The sequence below is a fragment of the Hemicordylus capensis genome, chromosome 4 (genome assembly GCF_027244095.1).
Source record: "Hemicordylus capensis ecotype Gifberg chromosome 4, rHemCap1.1.pri, whole genome shotgun sequence".
Classification (NCBI taxonomy): Eukaryota; Metazoa; Chordata; class Lepidosauria; order Squamata; family Cordylidae; genus Hemicordylus; species Hemicordylus capensis.
Window position 1 is genome coordinate 205,743,306 of NC_069660.1, and position 13,812 is coordinate 205,757,117.

Sequence of the window (13,812 nt, forward strand, 5' to 3'; positions counted from 1 at the left end):
CCCTGGTCTGGTGGAGCAGCTGGTCTTCCTTAAGGTGAACCTCCCACTGTTGGGCTACCCGAAGCTGGAGTTTGAGCCAGGCGAGTGATTACCGTGGGTTGCCCAATGGTTGGTCACCTGCCTGGCTCGACCTCTGTGCTTATCCCTCCCCTCCCCCATCCACCTCTAGCTGAGCTGACGTGACAGATGCTGAGCCGTGCCAGCCAGTCGCAGCGTGTAGTGTGCCCACACATAGATGCATTGGTAGTAGTAGTTGTAGTGCTGCGACTGGCCAGACGTTTACAATGCCCACGCCCACCTAAAAAGAAACCCAATGCTGACCAGCAGCAGCACAGGCCCTTATCTCTCCACCTGTCAGCATTTGGGGACCTGGCGTGGGCACGGCACACCCCCCAAAGTAGCACAGCCCAAATAGTACTAGACTCAGCGGCAGCGGCGGGTATACGTTCTAATGCAGTGTAAATATTGTAAATACTTGTATGTAAATAAACATGTAAATAATTTTTTCTTTAAAACCCCATGTTAAAATCAACCCTCAAAATTGTCCAAAAGGGGGGGGGGGAGGTAACAAAGGGAGAACAAAATGATGAATGCCAAATGAATTGATTTTATTGAAAATGTTACCAGAAATCATGTGTGTGGGGGGCTTGGTTTACATGGACAAAATGATTGGATGATTTTTTTCTAATGAAACGAATGAATTATTATCATCTTATGTTCATCTTGATTGTGGTCACTGTTGATGTTGGCTGATGGCAAAAAAAACAAAAACCATCAGAATAGCAATGAACTGGCTGCCAACACAACATATTGATTGATAACTATGCAGGGGGGGAATTGGGTCTCTCTCTGTGTGTGTGGTGCAGGCTCAGTCTGTCTCTCTTCCTGTTGTGTGTCTGTCTGTCTGTGTGAATGGATGCCTAGCACTGTCTCTGTGTGTGGATGCTTTCTGTAGTGTGCTGTCTGTCTGTGCTGTGTGTCTACATTTTTTTTTCCTTCCCCCCTCCAAGACTCCCTCCATCCCTCCCTCCCCCATCCTCCCTCCTCCCTCTTCATCACCCTCCTCCATCCTCCCTTCCACGCCCACCTCACCTGCCCCCAAACCCCAGTCTGGCAAGATGATGAGAATCTGGTCTCTCCCACCGAAGCACACACGTGACCACGTGTGTGCATAATATGTGGCTGACCAACTCTGAGCCGGACCCTCCTCCCCCTTCAATCCCCTCTGCTACATCCCTCTCCCCCTCCAACTCCCCCTCCCCTTTCCTCCCCCCTTCCCTCCCTCCCTCCCCCCTCCTAGCTAGCAGCACACACACACACACACACACACACACACACCCCTGGTGGCAAACACCAGCACGCATACACTCACACTGGTGCCACCACCACCTGCCTTGGTCCTCTCTGTGTCCTTGAGCAAATATGTGGTGGACCAGAGAACCATTTCTTTTCAAGTAAGGCAAAAGGCATGCACTCACTGCGCACACACAAAGAAGAGGTGAAGACAAGAGACAACTACTAGAACCAGCAGCAGCAGGTGAGTGTTGTCATGTTGTGTTGCTTGCCAAATGCCATTGCCCATGCTCAATGCTCTCAGTCTGCTGAAACTAACTAACTAGTATCATCATCCTTCCTCACCGTCAGTCAGCTGCACTCAATGCACTCACCACACTACACTACAGCTGGTGGTAGAAGATGTACTGGATTTCAACTTCAAAATCTGTGCTAGGATTGCCCCGCCTCCTCCTGCCTGTAATTGTGCCCTGCCCTCTCCCCTTGCAGTTGCGCGTCGTGACGGGTTGGTGTGCGTGCGCCGTCTACTCAGCTCTCCTCTTGTTGGCTTGGCTTGCTAGGCACTGGCTGGCAGCAGCTGTTGGCTGTGTGCCATGCTCAGGCTGTGGTGCGTGTGACTGGCAATGTTGGCGTAGCGTAGCAACACTGGTTGTGGGGGTAGTAGTACTAGTAGTACTACTACTAGTAGTAGTAGTTGTTGTTGCTGGCCGGCCTCTGGCCAGATGTGGGGTGTGTGTGCATCATCCATGGGGGGGAGGAGCAGCAGAGCAGGTTGGCTGGCTTGGCTTCTGTCTGTCAGGCCTCAGTGGCAGGCACTGAGTGAGGCGGTGGCTTCTTTGGGCATCATCACATCACCCATCATGCAGAGCAGCAGGTCTGCTGCTCTGCTCCGCCTCCTGCTTCTTCTCTGTGTGTGTGCTTAGTGTGCTGCTCCACTGCTGGCAGGCAGCAGCAGCAGCAGTGGCCTTTTTGTTAGATCAGGGAGTTGGTGTTGTCTCTCTGAGTGCCATCTTAGTTGCTTGTGTAGGTGGTAGGTAAGTATTAAGGTGGACTGACTGGGTGTTACGTGTAGGGCGCCCAGAGAGAGAGGGGCAAAGAAGCTGGGGTGGCAATTGATGGGTGCCCCTAGCATTGTTGGTGGGTTTCTTGAAGAGAAAAAAAAAATCCCATTGGCTAGAATGGGGATTTGGGGCAGCCCCGTGTACCCGCCTCTGTGGGGCGGCAGCACCCCCAAAGTGGGTCCGGGACCATGGCAAAAATGGCCTCAGTCCCTCACGGCAATCCCCGGAGAGATAGGAGTGATGGTTTTTTTATTAGGATTTCCTAAGGCATTAAATAACTGTCTTTCTGTGAGGCTTTTACCTTTCACCCAGTGACACACATTCTATTCTTTCCAATTAGATATTATTTAATGCCTTAGAAAATCTTAATTAAAAAAACCATCACTCCTATCTCTCCGGAGATTGCTCGGAGGGACTGAGGCCATTTTTGCCATGGCCCCGGACCCACTTTGGGGTGCTGCCGCCCCACAGAGGAGGGTCTGGGGCAGCCCAAAACCCCCATTCTAGCCAATGGGAATTTTTTTTTCAAAAATTCACCAATAATACTGGGAGCAACCAATTGCCTTGGGATTGTTGGGGTGGAGGACACCCATGGGTGGCTACCACCCACCCCAGCTTTTTGCCCCTAAGTGCTCCACATGGGGAGTTATGGGCAAAAATTTAATTTTTTTAAAAAAATTGTAAAAAATCAGAGGAAGGTCCAATCGACTTGAAATTTGGGTGGCAGGTAGAACACAAGGTCCCCTTTCAAACCAGCTATTTTTTGAGATCTGAACCAGTTCGGTTCAGATCTGAACCAGTTTGGATCCGAACCGGACCGGGGGTGGTGGTCTGGCAAAACCAAAACCGAACCACCCCAGTCCGGTTCGGACCCGGTTCGGATCCGAACCGAATCGGGAGAACCGGTTTTATGCACATCCCTAGGGGACTATACATGCCAGATACAGATATTACCATGTCCTCCAAACCTTTTGTTAAAGAGCAACAAGCTGGAAGTGGGGGGATGCAGAGAAGAGGAAGAGAGTGCTTAGCCATTCTTCTGCTCAAAATTGCTCTAAGCTTTCCCCCCACCCTCTGAAACAAGGTTCAGGATGCACTTGTTTTTACCCTCCTAATCATACATTACATGCAGAACTTGAACAGGACTGTTGAATGTCTACCTGTCATGCTGCTAGCTATTGAGACAAGATGAACACAGGAATCTGCCAGGGAAAAGCAAACACCAAAACTAGGGATGTGTGAATCTATTCAAATCAGTGTTCCTTCTAACAGGGATTCCCAGAAGTTGTTGACTACAACTCCCAGAATCCCCAAGCAAAAGCCATTGCAGCTGGGGATTCTGGGAGTTGTAGTCAACAACATCTGGGAATCCCTGTTAGAGGGAACACTAACTCAAATCTGAATCAATTTGACTTTAATCTGGCCAATTCGAACTTTTCAGATTTGAATTCAGTCACCCCTAAAAAGTGTAATTTGATTTGAATTTGAATAGAATTGGCCAGGTTCGAATTCAAGTAGATTTAACAACAGTTTAGGGATATTTTGACATTTTTAGGGACTTTTAAAAACTTTTCAGGCACCTCTCTGATTGGTTTTAAAAGGCATCAAAATAGGTTGAATCAATTAGAATTTGAATCGAATCAATTCAAATGTTGAGTTCAGTTCAGTTCATTACAATCTTTGATCAGATAAACAGATTTCAGCTCAGATCAGTCTGTTTTGGGCTGATTTGATTCTAATTTGAATCAAATTGGCCAGTTTCAATTCGAATTTGAATTGAATCTGAAAATTCAATTCGTGCACACGATCATCCCTAACCAAAACACTGACAGGGTTACCATTTCCTTTCACTCGCCTTGCTCCTGTGTCAGTAACAGAAACCCGGCAGGCACGTGCATGTTAACAGGGAAAGCACTTTTCCTAGTGATAAGCAAAGCATCATCACCTCCTGTTGTAGGTGGTGTACTTGTACTGTAATGTACAAGGGGGCCTTGTACATGTTTTGCATAAACGTAGATGACATCTCCAGTTGGAAAGAATCTTAGGTTACAAAGGGTGGGGTTGGGAGAGAGCCTCTGTCAGAGTCGATGGCTGGGATTTATTAAGCGCTGAGCAAGACAACGTACCGAGCCCCACACACCCCTTCGCAGTTCTGGGAAGGGCTGTGAAAACGGGCATTTGCTTGTTCCACGCTGTGTCAGCTCTCGGCTTACCTGCCCTCTGGAGTGTGTTTGGGCAGGTGCGGGGCGCCCCATTCATCCCTGACACGGTTGATTTACAGCTGGAAAGAAAAGGAGACGCTCCCTTGGATCGGTCCCCAGCCTGCCTGTCTGAATGAGGAATCAATAACAATAAAACAAGACCCGCCCCGCAGCCGGATCCGCTTTGCGCCAGCACCTAGAGGCTGCAGTCTTGACACTTAGCAGTCCCTTCCAATGAACTGACTGGAATTTGCTTAAGCATGTACAGGAGCTGCACGCTTCTGCCCATCTATGGCGTTACCATCACCTATTATTTTGCACAATATCTCGAGACAGTAAGCGGTTAAACAACATGAGACGTGTTTTGCATCTCTGCGCTTCCTCGGTGAGCTTGCAAAACGAGATCAGTGCTTGGACTGTTGACACACCCGGTCCTTTGTTGGACTGAAAGTAAATGCTGTTGTCGATTTCCACAGAGCCTGTTTCTAAGGCATATACTTAGGGTCGGAAGAATATCATAGATATATAGCATGGAATAGAAAATAGATTTAAATCAAAGTGTTTCCTTTCCAGTGGATTTGTCCACGTTCTTCAGGATCCTGAGCAGGTTTACTCAGATTCAGCTTTCAGTGGGACTCCCTAACTGAAAACATAGGGCTTTCTGTAAATTACTTGGAAGGAATTAATTGAGGCGTTGAGCAGCAAATTCAGCTTCAGATAGTATTGAAAGAGCTGTGACCTGTGAGTTCATATTAACCCACGCACGGATCGGTTTGCCTGAATAGTTTACACCGAATGATTCTTTTTTTAAAGAGACAATGGAAGTTGAAGGAGCAGAATCTCAGGAGTAGTTCTAACAGTTTACCCAAAGTCAGCATTTAGGAATTACTATAATTGAACGTAGTGAGGTCTAAATCTTTGGGTGTAAACCTGTTTACGTCTGGGACTAAAGAGCAACGCTCAAATGGTCGTGCGTGCATGTGTATAACAGATCGAGCAATGCTAGATATAGGGTTGCCACCTTTTTTCTGGCAGGGCTTCTCTACTCTTAATGGCAGAGAACTTTAGCAGTGTGAAGCGGTCGGGTTACAGGTGACGTTCTCCCCCCTTGGTGAGAGAGTGTCACCTGTTGAATGTCCGGTGACGCAGCTGTTATGGGCTTAGTTACTTTGCTAACAGAAAAGGGTGGCAAGCCTAATTATGGGTGTTATGGAGGAATTTATAAAACGATCATTTTTCAAGGTCTAGTAAGGGGATGCCGGAGAGTGACTCCAGAGACTTCACCAGGTCTATTTATTAGTAACAGCCTTAGAAAAAGTGCGGGGCGTGTGGAGGCTTGAAGGTTGTTTTGTAAGTCTGACCGTAAAACGGTGTCTTGCAAAACAGCCTTGGTGAACTGATAGAGGTCAGATTCCGTAACCTAATTCTGTAAGCAATTCCGAGAAAGGGATATAGTGAGAATATATTACCACTGACTGGGCGGGTCCTGTGTCAGGTGATGAGAGAAACCATTAGGTTTCTGTCGCGGAATAACTGAAACAGGGAGACTAAGAATCTTGTGTAACTCCAAAGCTTACATCCCTCACTGTTTTTGCACATTTTCATGAGATTTGCAGGAAATGTATTTCGTAACTGAGATGCTACTTTCTGGAACCGACAGGGTTGGGCTCGCTGCCTCCTTTTTTCTTATTAGAAACTCTAGTAGTGCCTTACTGCAGGTGCTTGACAGGCAGAAAATCAACAGGTGATGCCTTCTCCAATACTGAGAAGGAAGAATTGACAGACATATTGACAGGAAGAATTTTCATATTTTGACTTTGTTATCCTGGGCAAAAATGCAGGAACTCGCCAGAATTTAAAAATAAAACAAAACCATAGTCCAAACAACAGTTCTATATTCAGCCTTTCTTTAGGAATAATCCCTAACCATTTCCTGTTAAAGTGTCAGGGTGGCCACCTTTTATTGCAACAGGACCCTATCTCTTTAACAGATTCATGACAGGCAGACATTAAACTGATATAACTTCCCCCTTCTTGTGCCACCAGGCCGGGGAAAACTGCACCTATGGAATAATCCCATACATTTAAAAGGAATCTTAATCTGCTGACGCTCCAACACCTAACCCAGAAGAAAAATGAGTTCAATGGGATTTATCTCCAAGTAAGCGTGCATAGGATTGCAACATCAAATCCTAAAAGCCGTTTATCAGAGAAGCCACTCCTATAATTCCACTAATTTGAATAAGATTGTTCCAGACTACTGTATGTAAATACTGGCGGCGATCCTCTCCCTTAGGATCGCCGCCAGTAAATGCAGATTTACTGCAAATGCAGTAAACAGCCTGAGCCTACTGAGAAGGAAGTCTCGCTGAATTCATGGGAAGCCTCGCCGAATTCAGTGGGATTTGCTCCCAGTCAAGCGGGCATAGGACTGCAGCCTTGCAGATGGATCGAGCTGTCAGAATCCGATTCCGAGTACTGTACATCCATCTCAATTTGCCTTCACGTTGAACAGGAAGCATTCCACGCGTCAGGTATACGCCCTGCTGCTGCCTTAGCATTCCTGACAAGGCAAACATCTCCCCCCACGCCGCCCCCGCGAACCAAAGCGATCAACAACAGATCGTCCCGCGACAACCTTTCCTGAAGAAAGAAGCGACGCAGGCGGATTGCGCTTCGGCTTCGGTCCTTGCGAAAAGGCACTCGTGGTTCGGATTCGCAACCCTAAGATTAGAACGTTTTCCACCCCCAAAGTTTCCTATTGGCAGTTTTTCCTTGATGCAATGATGGTTGCCATAATGGATCGAATAAATCAGAAGGCAAGCTGAATTCGGAAACTGCGGCTCGCAATTGAGTTTCAAGGAGGATGTTGGGAGAGTGGCAGTCCTAAGGCTGCAGTCGTATGCATAGGACTGCTATCATGTCCTGCTATCATGAACTGGACCTTCAGCCTAATTAATGCTTCTGCCACAGAGTTCGATAGGGCTTACTCCCAAGGAAGTATACATGAGGATTACACATTCAGTTTCAAGTAAACAGGGATTAGCATTAAGGTGTGTAAATCAGACAATACAGGGTTGCCACCTTTTTCCCTAGCTGGGCTTCTGTGCCTTTTACAGCCGAGGGACAGATAGCAAGGCATCCGGGCAGCTTGCCACATCCATGCATGCATCGCCTCCTCTTAAACATATGCTTGGTGGTGCAGTTGCGAAAAGGAAAGCTCAAGTGACGAGGTGGGCAACCTGGTACGACGAGGTCAGGCGGGTGAATCCTTAGAAGCAAGCCGCCGCCCGCTGCTGCTTCTGTCCCAACCAACGCCACGTGCGCAGCTGAGAATCCTCCATTCATAAGCCCGCTTTGAAAGAATAAGAGGAAAGCCACCCTCCTGCTACCCTTCTTGAGCCTCTTTTGCAATTAGACTTAAAGGAGGAAGAGGCTACTTATAATGGCAGGAAATGTTGGCCGGTGCACCTTGTCAACTTGTCACCCAGGACCGAAAGGCCGCGCCTGAACAAATAAATGCTCGCTTCTGCACAAGGACAGAAGCGTTGTCTCCTACATCTGGTTCTCTTACATAGGCGTACAAGAACCTGATATGCAGAGTGATTCTATGTATTTCTATTGAGAAGTGGGTTCAATGGAATGGATACCCAGCTTAAGTGCGCAGAAGACAGCAACTCGGGCTTTGATCCTGCGCAGAGCTACCTCGAAATAAACCCCATGGAATTACAGTGGCGGATTACTCCTGCCTGGAGTCCTGCTTCGAGTCCTGCTATTAGGCTCTAATTCTGTGTATATGAATTTGGGAATAAGTCCCACTGAACACTGTGAGCATTCCAGGTACTGCCAGTAAACTAAGCATAGGATCGGGTGCATAAGTACTTCGATAAGTACACCCTGCTTTTAACGATTTCCAATATATATTCCCTGGTCAATTTCAACAGGGCATCTGAAATCTATTGATGACATCCACCAGTTCCTCACCGTTTCTCCCCTTAATATGAAATAACAAGCATGAATTATCTCCTTTGTCAAGCAGGGTCTGCCCTGGTTTGCATTTGAATGGGAGACATGTGTGAGCACTGTAAGATATTCCCCTTATAGGATGCAGCTGCTCTGGGAAGAGCATCTCCACGCTTGCATACTGAAGGTTTCAAGTTCCCTCCCTGGCTTCTCCAAGAGAGGGCTGAGAGAGAATCCTGCCTGCAACCGTGGAGAAGCCACTGCCAGTCTGGGTGGGCAATGCTGAGCAAGATGGACCAATGGTCTGACTCAGTATATGGCAGCTGCCTTCCTAAATGTACACAGTTAGCATCATAATTCCCCACCCCCCACCTTCGGTCATCGATTCTTCTAGCACCATATATATTCGGTAAAGCCAGTATTTCCTGGGAGTATACACAGACAGCCAACACACCCGTCAGTTTTTATTACAACTTTTAATTGAAAATAACCATGATTAAAAGTTTCATAAAACACACACACACACACACACACACACACACATCACTACAGGCACATATATATATATATATATATATTTAAAAGCTCTCTTTCTCTCCAGTGGCAGTGAGTTTTTGGGGTTTCCCTTTGGATCCCTCTTCTAAGAATACCCTGGAAAGTAACGGATCAAGTGTCTTCAGGATAGGATCCTCAGGTTGCTCCTCTAATATTTTGAGGAAGGGGGAGGAGAATCAACTAGTGGCAGCAGCCGCGCGCACAAAACGCTCCCCTCAACGAAGTTGCTCTTTGATTCAAACAGAAATATTAATTTAAAAAGTGGTAGCCTGTCTTGTTGAAACGAAGATGGTTTAAATGTATAAATAGCTTCGCTCCTCCCCCTTCCCTCTGTCAGGTGAGACTCGCACCAGTACACGGGTACGGGGTACCAAGACGCAAGGCTGCAAACCCCGGAGCCTGGAAAGACTTACAAGTGCAGATACAATAGTCCTTATTCAACCAGGAATAATCGGTGATAAAAGGAACCAGATCAATAGTATAGAAATGAAATCGTGGCTGCATTGGTCAGTATCTAAGGTCACAATCTTTTTGGTTTATATCGATTTAAGCCTCGATCATTAGTACATTTAGACTGACTTTCTTGCTCAGTTATCTAGTACTCTCTGAGTCTGATGTCACCAGGATGCTCATCAGCGGGGCATGATCGTAATTGTGTCTGAATATAGAGGGTTACACAGATGTAAGTGCCATTGAAATCACTCGGGCTTACTTCTGCGTAAATGTTTAAAGCTGGGGTAGGATTTTAATGTCAGCTTAACCACAAAAACTTGCTTCTATGTGTGTTGTCGACAGGATTATAAGGACTTACGAGTTCACATCTCTGATTTATCTGCTTTAAATTCTCGTCAAATCTCTCTAGAACTATGCTTGAGCAAGTGGTTGTCATCATTTACAATCTAACAGCTCAACAACCTATGCATATTTACCCGGAAGTAAATCCCACTACATCCAATTTGAAGCCTAGAGTTTAAACATTTTCGTGGAACCAGATTCAATTAAGCTCAATGGGGCTCATAACTAGGATTGCCAACTTTTTACTATCTTTCCTTCTGTGTCTTTGCCAGATACCGGACCTTCGTGTTGAGGCTGCTAAAGACGCAGGGGATTATTAAACATTGGCAACTTTGCTTAAGTTTAAGGTATGAGTCCCCCAAAGCTGAAACCTTTTTAACTAGTTTGCAAACTGAACCCTTAATTATGATGGAGTAAGGATTTCAGCCTTCCACTCACAGCTATCAACATAGCAATAATATTAATTTAAGAACAAAACAAACCCCTCCTTGAAATCTGAAATTTGTGCGTTACACATTCTTGTGAATGGCAAACCGCTTTACAGCAGCAAGAAATGGATGAATGAGTCCTACTAGCAGTCGAACAACCAGCCATGATTGGTAGGGAACTACTTTCCTTCAGCCAATCAGTAAGAATCACGTTGTGGTCCATTTGAAAGTCCAGATCCAGTACAAACCACATGGCTTTTGTTTTTGGTCGCCAAGAAAAATCCATCATTAAGGCACAGTCTTCAGACTTTTTAAGTCTCTGGATTTTAAGAAATGCGTAGAGACCCGTGTCCTGTCCTGAAGTTACCCCTTCATGTGGGAGGGGCTTGGCTAGTTCTGTTGTTACACTGGTAGGGTCTCTATTGAATAAGGTCGATAGGAGGCAGCCTGATGCAATGACCCGGGCAGCCGGAGGGAGCAGTAGAGCTGAGCGGCGCTGAGTGGGACCCCTGCCTCTGAAGTGGCGGGCACTTCTGAAGTGGGGGGCAACGAGGAGGTCCGCAGGGGAAAGAATTGGTGGGGATCGCTGGGGGGCAGTACGGCTTCCCTCCCGGATCCTTCCAGCAGGAGGGGATCGGGCAGCCCGTAGGGGTAGAGTGGATTAGCAGCAGCAGCAGCAGGTGAGAAAGTGGGGATGAGCGAGTAGGTAACGGGAGTCTGGGGGAGAAGGCGAGAGTAGCCCGAAGGGATGGACCACAGCACGGCCCTTTCGCTGGTCGGAGTTGTAGGGCGCTGCTGCTGCTGCTGCTGCTGCTCGGAGGGTTGGAAAGGTCGGCTCAAGATACTCTCGATGGCGAAGGAACTGGAGAACTTGGAGCCGGCAGAGGAGGCTGCTGCCGCTGCTGCTGCTCCGGGTCCAGGAGTCGCCGCCGGCTTCTGCTCGGAGCCGGGGGGGCTCGGGGAGGCTGAATCCGGAGGCGGCTGTGCCTGGGCAGGGGAGGCTGTGCTCGGGCAGGGGCGGCTGAGCCGCTTCCTCCGCCTGCGGAAGACGCCGTCGGCGAAAGTGTACTCGGAGCTGGGGTTGAGCATCCAGTAGTTGTCCTTGCCCCAGGGCCGGGCCGGGTCGCGCAGCACCTTGACGAAGCAGTCGTTGAGCGACAGGTTGTGGCGCACCGAGTTGCGCCAGCCGGTGTAGGCGCCGCGGAAGAAGGGGAAGCGGCCCATCAGGTACTCGTTGATCTCGGCCAGAGTCAGGCGCCCCCCGGCGGAGTCCCGGATCGCCATGGCGATCAGCGCGATGTACGAGTAGGGAGGCTTCGGGCGACGCGTGTACGGCTTCCCGGCCGCCGCCGCCGCCGCTTTGCAGCCGCCTGGCAAAGGCGAGGGCTCCGAGCCCTGACCGCTGGGGGAGCTCCCGCGGCCGCTGGCCGGGCTGAGGGCAGCGCAGTCCCCGTCCGAGCCCAGCTCGCTCTCGGCGGGCAGCGGAGACGCCGCGCTGCTGCCTTCATGATCGCTGCTGCTGCTGCTGCTCAGCTTGTCCTCGTAACGCGGGGCGAAGACCTCGAGCTTCATGGTTGCTCCTCCAGCCTGGAGGGGGCCTTGCTCAGCTCAACTCCCCGCTGCCCCCCCCCCAGCTCTTCCTCCTCTCCCCGAGCTCCGGTGGGCTTTCCCACGTTCGGTCCTGCGCTGGAGGCTGCCTGGTTGGCGGGCCGCAGTCTCCTGAGGATGCTAACAACCACCGGGGTGCATGTTTATGAGCGAGCCGGTAGCCTGCCTCTTGAAGGTGGGAGGAATGGTTTTTCTTTCACTGGGGAGTCGCAGCGTGCATTTCTTGGTTTCAAAGCAATGAAAGATTGGGTGTGTGGGGGGGGGTGCCTCTGGCTCCGCCTCAGCCTCCCCTGAAATGTAGCAAGATCGGGATTCTCTTCACAGCAGAGTTATGGGGAAGTTTCCAAAGTCCGAATTCCTTTGGGAGAGTGTTTCTTGGGATGGGGTGGATGATGGCGTGCTTATTTTCTGGATTGAAAGGAGAGGGGTTCTTTCCCCATCACCGCCCCTTCCAAAGTCTCAGTAAGCCAAACCGGTGCGCTTCACTCTTAAACATATATGGAGTCCTTGCCTTGTAGAAGTTCTCTCTCCCAGTCCTTGTCTAGAGATGTTTGACTGAGGGAAGAATCTGTCTTCCCACCTGGAAGGTGTCTAGAAGTTAGGGTGGTCTTCTCTTTCCCCCCCAGAATCGGAATGGGGGAGGGTCCTTCCAAGGAGGATGCGCTTCGCCCCCTCCCTCTTCCCCAGTTACTTGGCGTGGTCGACTCCAGACGCTACAGCTGAAGGTAACAGGTGGCGGAAGAACTTGGAAGCGACTTAAAATCCCGGCTCGAGTCCCTTTCCAGGAATGTCCTTCTCGCCGATCTTTCCCAGAGGCTCCCAAGAGGATCGGCCGCAAGTGCACTCCAGTGACGAATTAAAAGAGAAGAAAGAAAGAAAAGTGGCCTCGGATTCGTCGTCCTCCTCTCTGCCCGGTTGCTGGCGCAGGATCGTGGCTGAGGAAGAGGCTGAAAGGTGCTGTCAGCCTCCCTCCCTCGCGCTTACGAGCTGTCTGCTGGCGGGAGCCGCGCTCGAGTTGCTCTTGTCAGGAGTAGTGTTGTCGTTATCTCTCTCCAGTACTTTCCGACGGGCCCATTATAATACTCAGCCGGCTGGGGAGGAGGCGGAGCTACTCCCTGAGGCTTCTGAGAGGCGGCTGGGTGGGGACGCGGCTAGGTAGCCAGACAAAGGTGGGCATTGACTGAGCCCATGACAGGGAGAGCTTGCTGGAAAGTTGGTGCGGGCAGGTTGTTTGGTCCCGCCTCTCCCTGGGGTTTCGCCAATGAAAGACGCCAAGAGGGGCCTCCCTACCTCCACGCCTCCCTTTCCCCGTGTTCGGCAGGTTACTCTTCTCAGGTGTAAAGTGCAAGCTGACGTATAGGTGGCAGAGTCCAACCTGCTATAATCTTACCTTGCTTTCCTTAAAAAAGAAAAAAAAAAGTACTACAGATAGTAAAGAAGTGTAGTAAAATAATATAGCCATGTCAGCCCAGGCGAAAATGCAAGAAACTTTTCTGGACTATTATGCAAAAAGTTTGGATTTGAATTCGAGCCAGTTTCTAAAATAATTTTAGTTTGTATTTCTCAGGATCAATCGTGGTTGTATGCTATGAGTGTGGCGTTACGTCCCAGACTCCCAGGGATTTTCAAGAGGATGTACAACTAGGTGGCATCTATCCCTTTGGGTGCACACTGCTGACAGAAGCCCTTCTGCTTGCAGAATGTGTTGTTGTTCGTTGTCACAAAACACTTCTATTCCACCCCTCCAGGGCAACAGTGCTCAGGCTGGCTCACAAAGATAACACAACTAATATAATACTATAACATTCAGAACTGAAACCAGATTCACAAATGCCTCTTTAAAAAGACGGATCTTTAGTTGTTTCTTACAAATCCCGAGAAGCAGCAGGGCGGAACTCTTCCGGGAGG

The 13,812-nt window shown here is 49.0% G+C and overlaps 1 protein-coding gene across 1 annotated transcript; it reads right to left on the reverse strand.

Moving 5' to 3' along the window:
• Positions 1 to 9,036: 9,036 nt before the first annotated feature.
• Positions 9,037 to 12,661, reverse strand: FOXQ1 (forkhead box Q1). Its single transcript, XM_053248502.1, has one exon. The coding sequence runs from the start codon at positions 11,866 to 11,868 to the stop codon at positions 10,699 to 10,701; it is 1,170 nt and encodes a 389-aa protein (XP_053104477.1). The 5' UTR covers positions 11,869 to 12,661; the 3' UTR covers positions 9,037 to 10,698.
• Between the last annotated feature and the right edge of the window lie 1,151 nt (positions 12,662 to 13,812).

What these genes read in the sequence shown, in the direction of transcription:
- FOXQ1 (XM_053248502.1), bottom strand. Translation starts at nt 11,868, where the DNA reads ATGAAGCTCGAGGTCTTCGCCCCGCGTTACGAGGACAAGCTGAGCAGC.